Source organism: Carcharhinus amblyrhynchos, chromosome 11 (assembly GCF_965287045.1).
Source record: "Carcharhinus amblyrhynchos chromosome 11, sCarAmb.v2.hapA, whole genome shotgun sequence".
In the NCBI taxonomy this organism is placed as follows: Eukaryota; Metazoa; Chordata; class Chondrichthyes; order Carcharhiniformes; family Carcharhinidae; genus Carcharhinus; species Carcharhinus amblyrhynchos.
In genome coordinates this window covers 39,473,684-39,494,495 of record NC_137334.1, presented here as the reverse complement: position 1 = coordinate 39,494,495, position 20,812 = coordinate 39,473,684, and the positions used below count along the sequence as shown (strand labels likewise).

General features: G+C 39.7%; 1 protein-coding gene across 2 annotated transcripts in view; it reads left to right on the top strand.

Moving 5' to 3' along the window:
* Nucleotides 1–19,769, top strand: part of ube2e3 (ubiquitin-conjugating enzyme E2E 3 (UBC4/5 homolog, yeast)) — a 167,863-nt gene extending 148,094 nt beyond the window's left edge. For both annotated transcript variants that reach the window (XM_080198895.1, XM_080198894.1), the window contains exon 6: nt 19,134–19,769. In XM_080198895.1, coding sequence (XP_080055021.1) covers nt 19,134–19,231 — 98 coding nt within the window. In that variant the 3' untranslated portion in view covers nt 19,232–19,769. The remainder of the gene's footprint in view (nt 1–19,133) is intronic.
* Nucleotides 19,770–20,812: the final 1,043 nt, after the last annotated feature.

Here is a 20,812-nt window from a genome sequence, read left to right as displayed (position 1 = left end):
TTGAGGTGCTTATCCAATTCCCTTTTGAAAGCAGTGATTCAATCTCCTGCCACCATCCTTGTAGGCAGCAGAGGGCAGTCTAAGCCCAGACTGATACTTTCCAGACTTTTTCCCACTCTGACTCTATATTGGCACTGGAAAGTTGGTGAGATGAAGCATAATGAGGCTGTACTGAATGTTGTGCAAAGCTGTTTTTTATGTATTGTCAGTCATTTTCAAAACTTTGGATATTTTAAATTAAGTCTTGCATTTTCTTTTTTAACTGCTTTGAACCACTGACATTTTTCACTTTCCGTGTGTTGCATCTGGTCATGGCTACATGTGCTTTCAGCTTATTCCTTGGTCAAGGAAATATCATGCTGAGAAAAATGGGAAATCAGATCTGGCATATCAGGAACCAGCATCTGTTGTATCACTGTTCACGTTTAAACATTGGAAAAGTATTGGCAGCCTATCTTTAAGCTTGCATTTAGTTGCAAGTACTGTGGTTTTATATTCTGCAACTTCATCATCATGAACAGATAACAAAAATATGGTTTACTGTTGCAGTAGCATGTAATGAAGCCAATAGTACAAATTTCAGTGCACTGCAAATGCAACATATTTAAGTATTTTGGTTTTTCTCTCATCCTCGTTCTTTCTCTTTCCCTCAGTTTATCCATTCCTCATAGCTTTGGCTTCTAACTTATTCATGCATTTCCTTCATTATCTTTCTAATTCTTCTCTTCCCTGCTTTTCCTTCTTTGTTTAACACACTGTACATCCCATTTATCTACAGGTACAAGTTCTTCGCTCAGTTTCTTTTTTCTTTTCCTACACTTCAAAATAAAATCAAACCATATTGTGGAGGTAAAGTTTAGCTTAAGTCACTAGTGCTAGTGAAAGTTTCCAGTTAGACTTGCGGACCCTATATTTCTGATTAACTTTGGAAAGCCCAATTTGTAACATTCTGTTGCTAATGAAGAAGCATCCAAAACATACTGCAAAGTGAGGCTTATGGCATAATTTATGGTGGACATCGCGTTCTTCCATAGGAGGGATGTTGATTTGGAGCAGGGTTCCACCAAGGACTTCGCCTGAGGCTTGTGAAGTCTGAAGTTGGCTTGCATGCTGTAGTCAATGAAACTGAATTAAACACTAGTTTGTATCTTTTGCCCTTGTAGGTTATAAAATCTCTTTGTCAGTAGCAGACTTCGATCCAGACTTGTAGTTCCAAACTTGTGGATCAATCAAATAATTAATAAGGGATTTGAAAATTTCGTCGAGCTTTAGCTTAAGGTCCAGTGGAATAACTTTTTTTTAACAGACTAAGACATAAAATTGGTATCCAAAGTGGTGTGAGCGTGATACATTCCACAAAATATATCAAAATGTACCATTTAAATTGTATGTTTTTTCTGTATTTATTTACTAAAAGTCCATTTGCAAGCTATATGATATACAATAAATCTTGGAAAACAAACTAGATGAGGCAGTGCAGTATTTCTAGCAGTTGGCCAGTTTTGTCATCTGAGGTTGTTATTTCAGACAAACACTAACATAACTTGACAAATTTTGTTTTCAGAAGACTTCATTTGGGACAAATAAATTTGAAATGCTTATCGAAATTGTGATGTTATCTGGGGCATTTTAGCACTCCTGCAGTGGAAATGTTGCAATCAATAATTTGTGGTATTAGCAGCTGACTGAGGAAAGGTATCTTGAAATTGTGTTGCAATAAAATGTACTTCTGAGTAAAGTTTTTAGTGTTGTGACCCCTTTTCTGTGCCATGATTATAATCTTGTCAGTGTTCCTTTCACTAGTCTATGGTCAGATGGGAAATATTTAATGATAACCAAAAGAATTAAATCTGGAGATTACTGCCAGGTGAATATGATAAATATTATAATCGGTCATTTTTATGACATCTGACAGTCTGTTTTATTACTTGCGATTCCAAGGTTTTTTCCCCCAGCATTCTTGAGGCTAAATTTCAGGTTCTGTTTAAGTCTGGTGAAGTGTGGGCCGTTGGGTGTGTGTGTCACGTATATGATGTTACTTGAAAATTTTATGCTATGCAAATTCGAAGTCTTGTATATTACGCACACCTGTGTCCATGTTACTACCACTGTCAGTTTTGAATTATGATTTTTAAGTCAGCATTTATATGGGGAAACCAAGTCCATATTTTCTGGAAAATGCTGCTGTTAGCATTTACTTGTTTGTTAGTCTTTACAATAGATTGTGTTTTGTGAGTCACTTAAGTTTGCTTGCCATTTTTCTCGCCTGTGCTCCAACTCCTGGCATTTTTGATGTTTTATCCATTTTCAAGTGATTTTTTTTTAAAACTCTTACTTAAGATGAAGGTAACCCTAGCCCATTTGGATTTGGGAAAAGGCCAGATCACAAGTGGGAAATCCAAGCCTCATCTTTCCTCATTAGGAATGGGCTGACTTTCAGCTGGCGAAGAAGCCTATTTGCCTGATCTAAGAAAAGATATAGCTGCCACAGAGGGAGCACAGTGGAGATTTTCCTAATTGATACCAGGCTTGGTGAGACTGTCCTGTGACAAGGTATTGCTTCAACTTGGCCTTTATTCACTCCAGTTTAGAAGGATGAGAGGAGATCTGATTGAAACTTGTAAAATTCTAGCAGAAGAGGTCAGACTAGATACAGATAGGTTGCTTTCCCTGGTTGGAGAATCCTGAACCGGGAGCATAATCTTAAGATATGGGATAGTCCATATAGGACTGAGATGAGGAAACATTCCTCCTTCACTCGAAGGATAGTAAACCTGCGGAATTTTCTACCTCAGAAGACTGTGGAGGTTAATTCACTGAATATATTCAAGAAAGAGATCCATTTTTTTAGATTTCATTGGCATCAAAGGAGTTTGGAGAGAAAGCAAGAATGGGGCATTGAGACAGAGGATCAGCCATGATCATATTGAATGGCAGTGCAGGCTGGAAAGGTTGGTTTTCCTATTCGTGCACCTAGTTTCGAATTTCTATGATCTGATCCTGATTTGCTGCTGGGGCTAACTTTATTTCCCATGCTCGCTGGCTCTTGCTCTCGCCCCGGCTCTCGCGCTCATCCTCGCTGCCCTCACCCCTGCTCCCCCTGCACCCGCTCTTGCTGTCTCAAAATCTGGCACGAGCAAATTTTGTGATCATGGAAGACATGAAAACCTGTCCACTGACTCACTGAACTTTGCTGCAGAATACAACTTGGGCTTATAAATAAATGAAGTGATGTGTGTCTGCTCCTTCATCTGATTTTTTTTTTGTGTGTGGGATGTTGCATTCCAATTAGCTAACATGTTTCCTTGTGTTATAACGGTAACGACATTTCAAGTTCATTACTGGCTTTGATGCTGTTTTGGACACTGTGTCTGGAAGGTGTTATAAATCCAAATTTATTTGCCACGTGTACATCTTGTTTAAATCATCCTCAACAATTTACTGCTTTCTCAATTTCTATTATTATACCTCATTATTCTACTCTTTCTATATCTGTCACATCTAAACTTATGACTATCTATAATACTGACTTATCTAGATGCCCATGAGTTAAAGATAATAATGGGAATTGTGATGTTGTGGTTCCAGATTACACTCTAGTACTGTAATCCCAGCCTCAACATACCCCAGGTGCCTATTCCACCAAATAGTTCATTCATGTACCTTGGGTCACTTTCTTCCTATCACTACCTCCCAGTATTCCTGCAATGCAGTGCTAGTGGAGCCCAACACCTACCTTCTCCTGTCAAGCTGCACTATCCCCTTGCAAGGTTTCTTGTTCCCCAGTTATAACTTTATGTAATCCTTGGTACTCCCCAAATCTTTACGTGTAGTATTTGTAACTGCGTACTTGAAATAATATGTTAATAATCAAGGCGTATATTTGTATTTTCAATTCATAAATGCATCTAGAAATGGGATTTGCCTACACTCAGAATATAATGTAATCATTTCCATTTTTATGACAATTGTGTTGATTGCCAATTCAAAACATGTGCATCAATGGTTCTGATAACACTTTTAAGCACTTTAGCCAATAAAAAACAGACAGCAATACCACAGGAGAGATATCCACGTCATCTAAAACTGGTATTTGTCATGTGAATTTCCTGCTTATCAAAGAAAAGTATCAACTAACAAAGATGGATGAAGCAAAATAAAGAAACATTCAGGAACGTAGAATACAAAATTAATGTGTCTGTATGGTTAATTGATATCATGTGTGAATTAGCCCAATGTTGGCTTGACAACAACCGACTTGGCTTTGTTTTGTGAACCTCGTGGCAGTTCTTATGGTGAGTCAATGGTTCATATCTGCTGCAACTTAATATGATAAGTTTCTGATCAGTTTTGCGATTTATGGTGCTTTTTAAAATTTCTGTCACAGGATGTGAACATTGTTGGCTTGGCCATTGTTTGTTGCCCATCCCTAATTGCCCTGGAGAAGGTGATGGTGAACTGCTGTTTTAAAATCGCCACATTCCATGTGGGTGTAGTTATACCAAAAGTGCAATCTCGTTTCAAGATGACTTTGAGTGGAGCTTTCAAATAGCAATTTTTTCATGCATCTGCTAGCCTTGTCCTTCTCAATAGTAAAGGTTTGGGGGAGGTGTTGATAATACCATTGAATGTCATAGGGAGATGGTTATTGCTTGACATTTGTATGGCACAAATGTTACTTGCCATTTAGCAACCCAAGGCACAGCTGCATATAGACACAGACTGCTTCAATATGTGAGAATTTGCAAATGGTACTGAAAGTTGTGCAATCATCAGCAAACAGCCCCATCTGAAATAAAAGCAGAAAATGCTGAAAAACATCTTAGCAGGTTAGGCAGGAATTGCACAGAGAGGAAAAACAGAGTTAACCTCTGAGGCTGATGATCTTTCATCAGAACTGAGAAAAGTTAAAGATGTAATGTATGAGGATGGATAGGACAAGGACAAAATCTATGGTAGGGTGTCAGAGAGATTGAATGACGTAAAGTTAGACTGCCAGGCAGAAGGGAATGAAGTTGCCAAGAAAAATAGAGCAAATGTACTGTGAACTGAAAGGGAAAAAAACAATGAACAGGACTAGCAGAGAAAAGAAAACAAAATGGGGGACAGAGTTTACATACAAAATTGTGGAACTTAATTTCAGAAGGCTGTAGAATGCCTAATTTAAAAGATAAGGTGCTGCTGTGGAAGTTTACTTTGAGCTCACTGGAACAATGCAGTTGGCAAAGGACAGAAATGTCAGCATGAGAGCACAGTGAAGAATTCAAATTATAGGCCACGAGTAGCTTGACATGCTTGTGGACAGTACAGAGCTTTCTCGCAAAGCAACATCTGACCTTATGATGTGTGGAAGGTCATTGAAACAGTTGATGATAGTTGGGCCTAGGATACTATCCGGAGGAACTCTGACAGCAATATCCTAGGATTGAGGTGATTGACCTCCAACAATCATAGCCATCTTCCTTTCCTACTAGATATGTCTCTGATCAATGGAAAGTTTTCTCGCTTTTCCCATTGATTTCAGCGATACCATACATGGTCAAATGTTGCCTTGACGTCTAGGGCAATCACTTTCACCTTACCTTGAGTTCTGCTCTTTTGTCCATGCTTGGGCCAAGACTGTAATGAGGTCAAGAGCAGAGTGACCCTAGTGGAACTCAAACTCTGCCAGTAGGCAGTTCATTGCTATGCAAGTACAACCTGATGGCACTGTCTGTGACACTCTGTATTACTTTGCTGATGGTCAAGAGTAGACAGGTGGGGCAATAATTGGACAGGTTGTTTTTGTCCTCCTTTCTGTCCATAGGACAAACCTGTGCAATTTTCCACCTTGCCAGTTAGCTACCAATCTTGTTACTGTATTAACAACTTGGCATGGGGTGAGGCTCTACTAGAGCACAAATCTGAGTCAGTGTGTGTGTATGCGCTGCCCTAATAATGAGGAAGGTAGGCATCCCATTGACGACTATACAGCCACTAACTATCACGGCATTATAGATGTGTCCACACATTGTTGCAATAACGTATAGCACAGTATTTATTTAGTGTTAAGATTCAAGTGTTTAGTTAAATTAGCCTAGATCCTAAGTTTTACATTTGATTTCGGCTTGGTGAGCATCAGGTATTTCATTCCGGGTATGACTCAAGTGACCCACCAGGAAGCTTTTATCAAACAAAGTATATTTCACAATACAGTTAAAATATACCAAAGATTTAGCATAACTTTTACCATTTACAAGACTTAAACTTGACACAGTATATCTCTTAACAGCTAGCTATCTTTTGTTCCAAAGTAAACACCATCCCACTGACATACAATCTTTTCAGTTTTAGTACAAAGACAGGTATGCTCACATGATGCTGGATTTTCAGCTTTGTAACACCAATGGACAGAAAACCAGATCAGTTGTTTGTAGAGAAGGATATATCCTGAAAACAGCCAAACTTCAGAGAGATAAATCCAGTCTCTGGCAGTTTCCACACACAACACTTAAAAATAAAAACTCCAGCTGCAGAGAGAGAGAAGGAAAAACTACTGTTGCTTCTCTCAGCATTAAGCTGCTTCTGAAAACGAAACATAGACTGAAATGCTCTGTGAAAAATAGTTGTCCTCAGTCACTTGACATGACATGTCAATCACTCCCAAATCAAGCTCTACTCAGCAATCCTAAGGGACCATTAAAAACACAGAACACTGCTTTTGTTTAGATTAAAATCAACATGATATCAATTATATTGCCTCAATAACAATAAAGGACACCGGCTACAGATAATATAGTGCCGACAAAACATCCTGCAGAGAAACATGATTAAAATACATTTCTTAAAGGCACAGTAGCATCGTATTCCTCCATTTCCACATGACCCAATATAAATTCCCCATTCTTTGCCTGCAGTGGGCTCACATTTGACTTTATTAACATTTTTTTGCATACCTATCGCAACTTTTACAGTCCCTTTTTATGTTCCTCACTTTGTATTTTATTTTCTTGCTCTTGATCAATTTTTTGGTTCTCCTTTGCTGAATTTTAGAATACTCCTAATTGTCAGACTTACTAGTTTTTGGCAACTTTATATGCCTCTTCCTTTGATCTATTAGAATCTTTAATCTGTTAGGCACGATTGGATCACTTGGCTTAAAGTTGTAAATTTGTTGTAAACTATGTATTAATTCTTCAAATGTTAATCATTGCCTATCCATCTTACATTTTTAATATAACTCCCCATTCCACCTCGGCCAGTTGTCACTCGTACTTTTGCTGTTTCCATTGTTTAAAGATCTTGGTTTCAGATTGAGACTCATCACTCCCAAACTTAATGTAAAATTCTATCATATTAATTCTAATGGCTCCTTTAAAGCAAGATTTCTAATTAGCTGGTTCCTCAATCTACAGTTCTCGAAATCCATTGTTTATTTCTTACAAAGAACAGTATAGCACAGGAACAGGCCCTTTGGCCCTCCAAGCCTGTGCCGATCACGTTGTCCTATCTAGATGAACCCTCTGTTCCCCGTCTGTTCATGTGCCTATCCAGATAAGTCAAAAATTTACTAACATACCTGCCTCAACCACCTCATTTGGCAGTACATTCCAGGCCACCGCCCTATGGGGGGAAAAAAACTTCCCCATGCATCTCCACTGAATCTCTTCTCCAACCCCCCCAACTCCCCCACCGAACAATCTTGAACTTGTGCCACCTTGTAATTGTGATTTCTGCCTGAGAAAAAGCCTCCAATTGTTCACCCTATCAATACCATTCATAATTTTAAAGCTTCTATCAGGTCTCCCCCTCAGCCTCCATCTTTCCAGGGAGAACAATCCTAGTCTATTCAATCTCTCCTCGTAGGTAATACCCTCCATTCCAGGCAACATCCTGGTGAACCTTTTCTGTATTCTCTCCAAAGCCTCCATGCCGTTCTGGTAGTGTGGCGACCAGAATTAGACACAGTATTCCAGATGTGGCCTAACAAATGTTTTATACAACTGTAAATAATTTGCCAAATTTTATACTTGATACCCAGTCCAATGAAGGCAAGCGTGCCATATGTTTCCTTCACCACCTTTTCCATATGTGCTACTACTTTTTTTAAGGACCTGCACACCCAAATTTCTGTGTCTGTATGCTCCTGATGATTCTGCCATTTTATAGGTCCCACTGAATTGAATCTACCAAAATGCATCACTTTGCATTTGTCCTAATTAAATTCCATCTGCCATTTTTCCGCCCAGTTTTCCAGCCTATCTATATCCTACTGTATTCTCTGACAATCTTCATCACAATCTGCAACTCCACCAATCTTAGTATCATCCGCAAACTTACTAATCAAAACTACATTTTCTTCCAAGTCATTTATATATATATATTACAAACAGGAGAGGTTCCCTACAGAACGCCACTAACTATAGACCTCCATTCAGAAAAACACTCTTTCACCGCTATCCTCTGTCTATGGCCAAACCAGTTCTGAATCTAGCTAGTTCACCCCTGATCCCATGAGATTTAATCTTTTGCGCCAACCTGCCATGAGAGATCTTACCAAATGCTTTACTAAAGTCGATGTAGACAACATCCACAGTCCTTCCTCATAAATCATTTTTGTCACCTTAAAAAATTCAATTAAATTAATAAGACCTGACCTCCCTCATATAAAACCATGCTGTTATTGCTAACAAGACCATTTAGTTCCAAATGTATACAGATCCTTTCTCTAAAAATCTTCTCCAATAATTTCACTTCCACTGACGTCAAGCTCACTGGCCTATAATTACCTGGGTTATCCTTGCTACCCTCCTTAAATAATGGGACAAGATTGGCTATCCTCCAATCTACTGGGACCTCACCAGTGGCCAATGAGGAAACAAAGATTTCTATTAGAGGCCCAGCAATCAAATTTCTTGACTCCTTCAATAATTTGGGATAGATGCCATCTGGTCCTGGTGATTTGTCTACCTTAACGCTTCTAAATTTACCAAATACTTCCCTCGTAATGATGACTTGTTCACAAGAGTTTGCACACCCCTCCGAGACACTATATATTAACGTGGCCGTCTCCTTTGCGAATATCGATGCAAAGTACTCAGTAAGGATCTCATCCACTTCCTTTGCTTCGTGCATAATTTCCCTTCTTTGTCCATGAGTGGACCAACTCTTCCTCTAGCTACCCTCTTGTTTCTAATGCATGTATAAAATGGTTTGGGATTCTCCTTAATCCTGTCTGCCAAGGACATTTCATGACCCTTTTTTGCCCCCCTAACTCCCTGTTTGAGCTTTTTCTGCTTTCCCTGTATTCTTCAAGTGCTTCATCTGTTTTTAGTTGCCTAGACTTCATATATCCATCCTTTCTCTTTTTGACTGGATTTGCAATTTCCCTGGTCATCCATGGTTCCTGAATCCTGCCTTTTCTATCCTTCCTTTTTCAGAGATATGTGCCTGTCCTGCACACTGATCAACTGCTCCTTAAAAAACTCCCACATGCCAAATGTGGATTTATCCTCAAAGAGACTCCCAAACAACAGCCTCCAAATCCTACCTAATCCAGTTGTAGTTAGCCTTCTCCCAATTTAGCACCTTAACTCTAGGACAACACTCGTCCTTTTCCATCAATATCTGGAAGCTTACAGAATTGTGGTCACTATTCACCATATGTTCCCCCATTGCAACTTTGACCTGGCCGGGCTCATTCCCTAGTACTCGGTCCAGTATAACTCTGTCTCTAGTTGGACTATCCAAATATTGTTCTAAAAAAACCTTTCTGGACACAATTAACAAATTCCTCACTGTCCAGACCCCTAGCCGTAAATTAAAGTCTCCCACCACAATAACCCTATTATTTGCTACATCTGTCCAGAATCTGCTTACATATTCGTTCTTCAACTTCCCTTGGGCTATTGGGAAGTCTGTAGTACACTCCAGTCATAGCAACTGTCCTCTTCCTGTTTCTGAGTTCTACCTACAGAGTCTCGTGATTCTTCCAAGGTGTCCTCCTTCTGTACAGCTGTAATATGTTCCTTAACCAGTATTGTATTGCAATGCCCCCACCTCTTTTACCCTCCCCTCTATCTCTCCTAAAGCACTTGTATCCCGGAACATTTAGCTGCCAGTCCTGTCCCTCTTTTAACCAAGTCTCTCTTGTCGCAACTGCATCCAAGTTCCGTGCAAGAATCAAGGCTCTATGTTCATCTGTCTTACCTGTTATACTCCTTGCAATGAAGCAGATGCATTCCAGATCTTAGTGTCACAAGTAGGCTTACATTAACGTCGCAATTAAGTTACAATGAAATTCCCCTAGTTGCCTCACTGTATGGATACACTGAGGGAGAATTTAATATGGCAGTGCACCTAACCAGCATGTTTTTCAGACTGTTGGAGGAAACCAGAGCATCGAGAGGAAACCCACGCAGACACTGGGAGAACGTGCAGACTCCACATAGACTGATCAAGGCCAGAATCAAACCTGGATGCCTGGCACTGTGAGACAGCAGTGCTAACCGCTGTGCCACATTGTGTATTCATTCCATGAGTTTGTCCCCCTCGGTATTAGTGCTATTTATATTTACCCAATCCTTGGGTAGATTGAAATGATGTGTTACACTTGTTGCATGCAGTTCCAATTTTCTGATTTACATTGTGTTCTGCATTCCTATTGGTGTCTTATAAAAAACTCTTGGTAAAATTTGCTGCTCCTTGCTGTTTCTCAACTGTACCCAAACTAATCCTGCATCTTAATCTTGCAGTCAAATATCCTTTCTTACTCATGTACTGCTCACATCTTTTATTAATAGTGTGACACTGTCTCCTTTTCCTTTTTGCCTATCCTTCCTCACATAGAATACTCTGTATGCTCTGTCCCTTCGTGCTACATTCTGATAACCATTTTCCTTATTGCTAACCTGATCTCTTATATTCTCCTTTCCCTTTAGTATATCACATCCTCTTTCAACCCATACTACTTGGTTTGACGTGCCCTCTACTGTCTTAGTTATATGATTCACCAGAAACTGGTCCCAGCACAATTGAGGTGAAGATCATGCAGCAGGTTAGCTCCCACTTGACCCAATACTGATGTCATTGTCTGAGGAATCAAAACCTATTTCTCCCACACCAATCATTTAGCCACACATAAACTCTATTCTTATTTGCCATTTGCTTCTGGTTCAGGTTGCCTTTGAGATTCTGCTTTTAGTCCTTAGCTGCTCATGGAGTCCTACCTATATATTTGGTACCTACAACCACTTGATCCTCCGCTTGCAGTGCAAGTTCTACTCCAGCCTGGTGCAGATGTCCTAAACCCTGGCATCTTGCAGGCTACACAGAATTCTGAACTCTTGCTCTTGGCTGTGGAGAAGTATATATCCCCCTACTATCTCCATATTCTTATTACTTTACCTTCTACCTGAATGATTTGTGTTATGATGCAGTGGTCAGTTTGCTAATCCACCCTGCAGTTCCCACAGTCATACAGGTTGCAAGCACCTCAACGTTTTGGACAATTGCAATGTTCCTCCACTTCTTGAATTCCCTTGCTTGCAGTTGCACCCTTCTGTCCCTGATTACTAACCAGAATAGAAGACTCATCCTATGCAGTGTGATTGTTTCCTAGAACAATGTGCACAAGTAACGTGGACCTTCCCTGATGTGTCACAGATTCTGCACTTCCATTACCAGCTCAATAACCTGAACCAAGGTTCCTCAAGCCACACAAACTTCCTGCATACATGTTTGTCCTGGATCACATTGGTGTCCAGGAACTCTCACCTCTTGCACTCAAAACACATCACCTGTCCTGCATCTTAATTAACTCATTATTTTCTTAATTTATTTTGAATTAGATCAGTGCCTCTTCTTATCCCACTTATTGCACTAATTTAAACTTCAATACTATAATAAATGCTGCGAGTTCAGAATAAAAGAAATAATGGATTCACTAGTTTCTTTCTTCCCTCTTGCCAGTATCTCTCAATTATTTATAAGGTGGGTGTTTTTTTAAAAGTTTGCATTTTTGAGCTCCATACAGACCATTCCCAACAGCAGTTTCTCACCAACTGTTGACTTGTGGTTTCCTGTGAGGTCACCATTTTAAATTTTTTCTCTCAAACTCATGTCCTGGAAGCTGAAGCTGTGCTCCTCCGCAAGTCCTCCACACCTCCATGTCTCTGCTGCTGCTGCTTCTCATGGCCCCGCTGAATCAGTTAGTTGCCACTGTAGTCTCATTCTTTACTGCCCTGCTGCCCTCTCTGAAGCCTTGCTCTTTACAACCCCGTTCTCGTTGCCGAGGCCCTGCTCTTGAGTGGATATAGAACTAAGGGCCACTTGCTTAAAAAAAATAAGTAGTCGTCCTTTTAGGACATAGGAGGAAACAATTTCTCTGAGGGTTGTGAGAATTTTGAAATGTTCTTCCTCAAAAGGTTGTTGAGGGAGGTTGACTCAGGATGAACAAGGGCTGAAAGGTTATCGGCAGGAATGTGAGGTTAAAATTAGATCTGCAGAGTGACCTACTCCTACTCCTAATTCTCATGTTTGTGTTTTCTACTGCTGGAATGCCGAGGACAAAGGGACATAAACTTAAGCTCACTGCCAGGCCTTTAAGGAGCGAAGTTAAGAAATACTTCTTCATTCAAAGAGTGGTAGAAATGTGAAAATCTTTCCCTCCAAGCCGCAGATGCTAGCTTATACTTTTTAAACTTGAGATCAGTTAGAATTTTTGCTAGCCGAATGTACTGAGCGTTTCTCAACAATGATCTCATTGGTAAAACAGGCTTGCAGTACTGACTGGCAGACCGCTTGAACAAAAAGGTGCTGTAGAGTTCGGAGGATAAATAAATCAAAACTAAACTGAAACATGCAGCACTTTTTTAATGCAAAGTATTTGAAATTCCGCTCTCAGCCTTGTAAAAAGGCTGTGGATGCTAAGAGAATCAGAATTTTTAATTTTGAAAATGATAGATTTTTGTTGGATAAGGGTGTGAAATATGGAACAAAGATGGGTAAATGGAGTTCAGGTGCTAAACTACCATGATGTAATTAAGTGGCAGACCTGGAACAAACAGCTGAAAGGTATAAAAAAGATGATCGACACCTCTCATTTATAGAACTTTCCAATATTCGCCTTTCACTTGCCAGTGTGTCCCATGTACTACGATGCTGCAGGGTAACATTCCCTTCTGATACTCTAATTATCTGTCCGCCTCACTTATCCATGTACATCTTCAATAACTTGGGTTTTTGCCACCTGAGTGTTCTCTTCTGGGGTGCCTATGGGTGATCACCCACTTCCCTCTTTCTGCTTTATCCCTTGAACTGTCTAGCATTAACATAGGCACCTATTTATTATGTGCTTATCATCCCTTGACCGCACCCCACCATTCATTAAACCATGGTTGAACTATTATATCATTGCCTTTGGTCATTTTCTGGAGAATTTAGTCTAAAGTACCCTTGCCCCTCCATTGTTGGTAGTTGCTAATTAATGCTGAAGTACCTACTGCTTTCACTCCAAAAAAAAATCAAGTTCTGACGTTGCATGCAAATACCTTGCTTCTGTATCTGTCCTCCATGATGATTCTCATACACATTGTAATAATCTAACAGAATTTAATTAGTGTTAGCCTGAACCTCCTGTAGCACCAAACTCTCTCAAATAATCTTGCCTCCCATCCGCCCCACACACCACCAATTGATGACCTGAGACAATTATAAATCAACTTCTGGCCTCACTCTCCACTAGTTTTTTATCATTCTGTTCAAGCAGGTTAATGCCTGGAGATGTATATCTGGCAAAAAATTGCACAAAGACCAATCTAGCAGATAACCATATTTCAGGAGCTTGGCTTCAATGCCAACTGTTAGTTTTGTCTTGAACCAAAGCAGTAATGTTTGTAATATAAATAAAGTGCTGGAAAGATTCATCAAATAACGCAGCATCTGTAGAGGGGACAAACAAAATGTCAGCTTGATTTTTTTCATCAAAATTGACAAAACGTTATCGACCCTAAGCATTAACTCATTCTGGTATTGTGGTAATGTTTAATGGAATCTACTTTGTTTTGGCCCATTTTATGTAAAAGTCTTCTTGCTCCAGATTGAGGTTGTATCAGTAATTTCTATAATCTTACCAGTACATGGTTCTGAATGAACATGAGATATTGTGGAGTTTGGGAGTGTGCAGTAGGGTGCAGAGGAGAGGATTGGTGTGGCTTTTGTCTGTACAGATTGAGTGGGCCGGGGGGTCTTTACTGCATTGTCTAATTCTGTAACTGTATGACTTTATAAGTTTGTGAGGATGGAGGGAAGTGAAGAAGTTAATTAAGGGAAGATTTATTCAGGACAAATTATGTTTAAGTAATTTACTTGAGTTTTTGATAGAGAAGGATGATGAGGGCAAGAATATTGATGTGGTTGAAATGTACTTTTGAAAGGTGTTTATGGAAGTGCTGCACTACAGGCTAGTGAGCAAAATTATAGCTCATGGAATAAAAGGGATAGTAACAACATGATTATGAATTTGGCTGAGTGACAGGAAACGGGGCAAGTGGTGAGTGATTATTTTTCAGTCTGGAAGAAGATTTGAAGTGGAATCCTCCAGGGCTCAGTGTTAGGATCCCTCAGCTCTTCCTGATGTATATTAGTGACCGAGACCTTGGTGTACATTTCGCAGGCAATTGAACTTTGGGGAATTAGTGTACAAGTTCAAAAGGGCATAGCTGAGTTGATGGAATAGGCAGACAAGTGGCAGATGAAATGTAACACAGAAGTGATTCATTTTGACAGAGACAATATGAAATAAAGAATATAATTTTAAAGAGGATGCAGAAGCAGAGGGAATTGGTGTGTACTCTTTTGAAAAAGCAAAAATGTGGGATACAGTTTTAAAAAAAACTTCAAAGGAAATTAAGTGAAACAAATGTCATTTCTGGGGGTGATGACACACCCCAAACCCCTGGAGCCCACTAGTTGTGGAGGATCTGGTTTGGATCAGCACAAATAATTGAAGATGGCAGGACAGGTTTGTTCAATCGTATAAAGGAGTCAGAATACAGGGAGTAGGCAGGAAAGTAGAGGTGAGCCACATTCAGATCCACCAGTGGTTGGCACTGTTGTCTCACAGCGCCAGAGACCTGAGTTTGATTCCAGTTTGGATGACTGTAGAACAAAGAACAACACAGCACGGGAAACAGGCCCTTCGGCCCAATGAGCCCACACCACCATCTTAACAATGTGTTTTTCCTCCTCCACCCTTGACCCATGTCTATGCTGATGGTACCCCCATTGGAAACCAGATTAAGGGGAGAATAATTTAGGGACAATTTGTTAGACCAGTCAGCCTAAGAGAACATCTTCGGGGTGTGGGAGGAAACCGGAGCACCCAGAGGAAACCCACGCAACCACAGGGAGAATGCGCAAACTCTCACAGATACTGGCCCAATTCATGTATCTGCACAGCAAACAGTGATAGTCACTGAGCTGTCGTGGTGCCCATCTGCTGGTCCAGTTTTAAGCGTACACGAACGACGCGAAGTACTAGGTTACTCTCGAAACGTCCAAGAGCAGCCCACGCACGACCCACCGTGTGCATGCCCCTCGTTAGGCAACAAGGTGGACCGACGCACCCGCGGAGTAAAAGAGAAAGACATCAACACATGTAACAGTTGATTTCCAGGAACGTCCCGAGGCTTTGATCCTTATTTAAAACAGTCTCCTATAACCCTCCTTCCCTATTTCGCTCATGTGTCTAACTAAGTAAACCTTAAACAAGTCCAGCGTGCCTACCTCCACCATTTTACTTGGCAGTGCATTCCATACCCCCACGACCCTCTGTGTGGAAAAACCTCCCTCTAGCATCCAAATTATACCTCTCCCCCCTCACCTTAAGCCCGTGGCCCCTCATGATATTTGTCTCCAATCTAGGAAAAAGCCTGCCACTGTTTATCTATACCCTTCATTATCTTATACACCTCTATTAGATTTCGCCCCCCCCCCCCTCCCCCATCTCTGTCTTTCTAAGGAAAACAGCCCCAATTTACCCAACATTACCCAGTCCTTCCATACCAAGCAGCATCCTGGTAAACCACCTCTGCACTGTCTCCAGGGCCTCCACGTCCTTCCGGTAGTAAGGTGACCAGAACTGGACGCAGTACTTCAAATGCGGTCTAACCAACGTTCTGTACAACTGCAGCATTAGACGCCAGCTCTTGTACTCTATACCCCTTCCTATAAAGGCTAGCATACCATAAGCTTTCTTTGCAACCTTCTCCTATGTTGCCACCTTCAAAGACTTGTGCACTTGCAGTCCGAGGTCCCTCTGCATTTCTGTATTCCTAATAGGTCTACCCTTTATCGTGTAACTCCTGTCTACATTATTCCTTCCAAAATGTATCACCTTGCATTTATCAGGATTAAATTCCATCTGCCATTTATCTGCCCAATATACCAGCCTATCTATATCCTGCTGTGTTGCCTGACACTCCTCCTTACTGTCTGCCAATCCTGCCATCTTTGTGTCATCTGCAGTCTTGCTGATCACATCACGTATGCCCTCTTCCAAGTCATTTATATATATATTACGAATAGAAGAAGTCCCAGTACTGAGCCCTGCAGCACACCACTGGTGACAGACCTCCAGCTAGAAAAGGACTCTTCCACTACTACTCTCTGTCTCCTGTTACCTAGCCAGTTTTCAATCCATCTAGGTACCTGTCCCAAGAATCTGCATGTTCTGTCCATGTCTGCGTGAGTTTCCTTCAGGTACTCACGTTTCCTCCCACAGTCCAAAGATGTGCAGGTTACATGAATTGGCCATGCTAAATTGCGCTTTAAGTGTCCCAGGATGTGTAGATTGGGGGGATTAGTGGGTAACTGCATGGGGTTGTAGGGATTGTGTCAGTGTGCGTGTATGATGCTCTGTTGGAGAATCGGTGCAGACTTCGTGGGCCCGAATGACCTTCTGCACCACTGGAATTTTATGACATGTTCCATATCCATTCAACTGCACTGAGTAAGGAAACAAAAGTGGGTTCTTATAAATCTTTCCTTGTGGCTACCTCTTTGTCAAGCATTTTATTAGTTTGCAACCATAGGTTTTGTGTTCATTGAACTACTTTTCGATCCAGTTAGCTAATAGTCATGCTTCATAATCCTTTCATCTTTGAATTTATAGCTTTATATGATTGTATATACTTAATTCAAATGTTAGCTATTGGTGACTGCAGCTTTTACCAATTTGCATTTCAACTTCAAGCATAGTATACACTCCTCCATGGTGTGCACGAGCAATATTACTTACTTTTTCCATTTGCTTTGATGATTTTGCCCTCTGATCTATATTTCATTGTGCATTTGCATGTAACAAGGCATAAAAATCCAAAGTTTATTTATCCTGAGCGCATTGAAACACTCCTAAACTTGCAGCAGAATCAAAGCATTTACCTATACGTGGGAGATGAAGTAGCCTTTTGGTGAGATATATAAATGGTGCCACTTAAGTTCAAAGCTATGAGCATGACCTGACTTAAGTTTATTCAGTGTGATATCTAAGTTCTTTGATTGGATCTGAGAATTTCACTATGCTGTTGTCATTAACTGAACTTTCTTTATCAACCAATATACTAATCAGAAAGGATTGCTTGGGGTCAAGGGAAAGAAACACCTGTCTCTCCCTTCCCCTTTGCTAGAATCTGAGATCAAACCTTGACTGGACAGTGAATGAACAGATTACAGCTCTCAATTTGTTTGTGGACAAGGGGCTGCAGGCATTGTTCTAATATCTTTTAAAGGCATAATTGAAAAATGGGTTGTCTGGCATGGAGATAGGCCATTGATTGCCAGAATTATGCAGTTGCGCTTTCTGGAGCGTTCTGATACTCCCTCAAACTAAAGACCAGTATTCTCGCATAAATTAAACATTCAAGGAAAGAAAAGGGCAAGTAGAAATTTTAGCCAATCAGTAGCCTTAGCTGTCTATCTTATTCAACAGCACAAATGCTTTTAACTGAACAAAAAGAAGAAACCAAGGCACGGGAAAATTATTTTTCAGGAATGCATTAGATAACTCATAAAACCTAATTGCGCCAGAAGTAAGCTTTGTTAGGCAACATTAGTATTGCTTACATGTAGAGAAAAAAAAACTACTCAACCAGAATTTGCAGTTATAATGACATAATTTGTGGTATTTGCCATCGTCACTCTGCAAAACTGAAGGCAACTCCTAGCATCCACGCATGCACAATTAAGTAGGAAATCTGAAAATTGCTGTCCGTGAAGCTCTACTCCTCCACAAAATATACTGTTGCAGTTGTTACCTGTGCAATATGTACAGAAGCACAGATTTTGCGTGTGCACTATTTTAGCTGTTCAAAAAAACTATAAAAATGTGAGTCTTACAGGAGTAACTGAGTATTTTTGTTACATACTAACACACAATTACTTTTAAACAACCTCTTTTGCCCAGAAAGGCTAATTTTATACATGTTGCACATTTCCTTCGAACGTTTGACAGTTGGTTGATATTTTCTTTTGACATTTGAAATTTCTGCTTCTCTCTTAATCCCATGTATGCACTCCATTCGTTATCTGGCTTTTTGCCCTGTTATTAAAATGTGAATTATATTTCATGCCCCTCCTGCTCTGAGGCACTTCAATGTGATTAGCTGGATACCATACTAAATTCAAAGTGACATCAAAATAGAGGAGTTCTAAGCTCTGGAGCTAGTTACATCATGATGGGCAGCTTTTTCAAGTTCACTGTCAAGCACTATCTTTTCACTGCTGCCCACAAAATCAAGCCCATTTAAAAATTGTGGGTTGAAGGCGAAACCATAAAATGTTGAAGACAAAACAATATTTTTGGTTGTGAATTCCCTCGGTATGCCCACTTGCAAATAATGCCATAATTTAAATTTGACAATATTTTTATTCCATTTAAAAATTAACATTTTTGGTGTGTCTTAATTCTGGAAACAGTTTTGCTTTGGCTTGATATTGAAAACTCCATGTAGCACTGCTGAAGTGTTGGAAGTCATGACATTGCACAGGTGCACTTGGTGGGAAAAATATAGGTGGGGGGAACTGGTGAAAAAGTGAATACTGAACATTCTTAATTTTTTCAGCTTTGGCTTATTAAATTTTCTTCTGTTTCACAGCGGATCCTCTAGTTGGGAGCATAGCAACCCAATATTTGACCAACAGAGCAGAACATGACAGGATAGCCAGACAGTGGACCAAGAGATATGCTACATAAATTGCATCACTTCCTGTATTGTGAAAAGGAGCAGGAGGCATTATTTACAATGTGCAACAATTCTTTATAGCCTTTACAATACGGACTTCTGTGTATATGTTATACTGATTCTAATCTCTGCTTTTATCTTTTGAAGATTGGGACAAGCCCTGTAAAAGGTAAAAGCTATTGAAGTAGATCTTTGTAGCAGTAGATTAGTTATGTTTAAATGCCTACTTGCAAGTCTGCTTCTTTGGGATATCAAAATGTATTTTGTGATGTAAAAGGAAAATGTTCCTCAAGTCAACCAAATATTATGGTGCATTTTAGCCTAATCCATTATCTGTATGAAATCTATGATAGCTGTAGATTATTAGAATTTTGGCATTCGTATTAAACCCAGTTCCATTTCCGATCATGTGGTACATGCTGTTGTGAATCTGTTTTACCTTTTTGTCAATTTGTAATGAAGAGATTTCATTTAAACCTTTGTAGCTCTAAATAATGAGCACCTGATGTATCATCTCAAAACACAATAAACTGTTTCCGAGGTTATTTATTTATTTTATATTCAGTGTGTTATTTGGTTGGGGAGTAATATAGCTTGTGTTATATATTTAGCTGTTGTAATTGCAGAAATCAGCATCACTGGATAACAAATAGAGTTGCAATAAGAATAACTGTATCAAAAATGGCCATCCTTTAGGGTAAATAAACCAGGTTTTAATAAATAACAATGTTATGGTACATATTGTTGACAATAAATAAATGGCAGTAGATTACCTTAAGCATGCAGTTATACTGCCACTTTTTTGTTGACCAGACAGAATCTGGTGCATGGTGTAATTTGGAGAAGAAATCCCAGTCTATTTTTATGATGTGCTATTAGATTGTAATAATATAAAGAATCAGGTGCTGTTAACTACTTTGCCCTAATATAGTACGGTCTCAGGCTAAGGGTAGTACATTATAGTCGCCACTATGCATTGCAACTTATTTAGGACTGAACATGTATAGATGGAAAACAGAGGGACGCTAATGGCAAACAATAAATGCAGTTAAATTGATTAAGGAATTTTTAGTTTTCTAATGTAATTGTAAACAAATAATTTGTTGAACAATGCAATCAAGCTGGAAAGCAGAATTGCAATTTGGACTAGAAATGTATGTAGCTCCTCTTCAAAAATAAAACTTTTTATTGGATTTCACATAGTGCTGTCATCTATTTGTCTGATGTCACAGCCTTTGCTTCGCCTTGCCTCAAATAGTGTTTATTTCTGATTAGCATAATTCATTGGTAGTGGCTGAAAAACCTCAATGGTATTTTTTTCTGGATGGCCATCGCATATCTGTACGACTTATCTATGGCCCCAACACCTGGGGGATACGCACCTCAAATGCTGGTCCAGAAAAATAAAATTGGCTAAAATGATCATTGTCTATCAAGTTAGCTAGTTTGTGAAAACATCCCCTTGTCTAAAAGCAAAGCACTTGCATTTAATGAACTGCTAAGAAAAGTTACCAATTGGCAATGACAAAATATCTCAACGATATGCAATCGGAAACAAATTGATAGAATAATTTTTTTTCAACTGCTTTTGG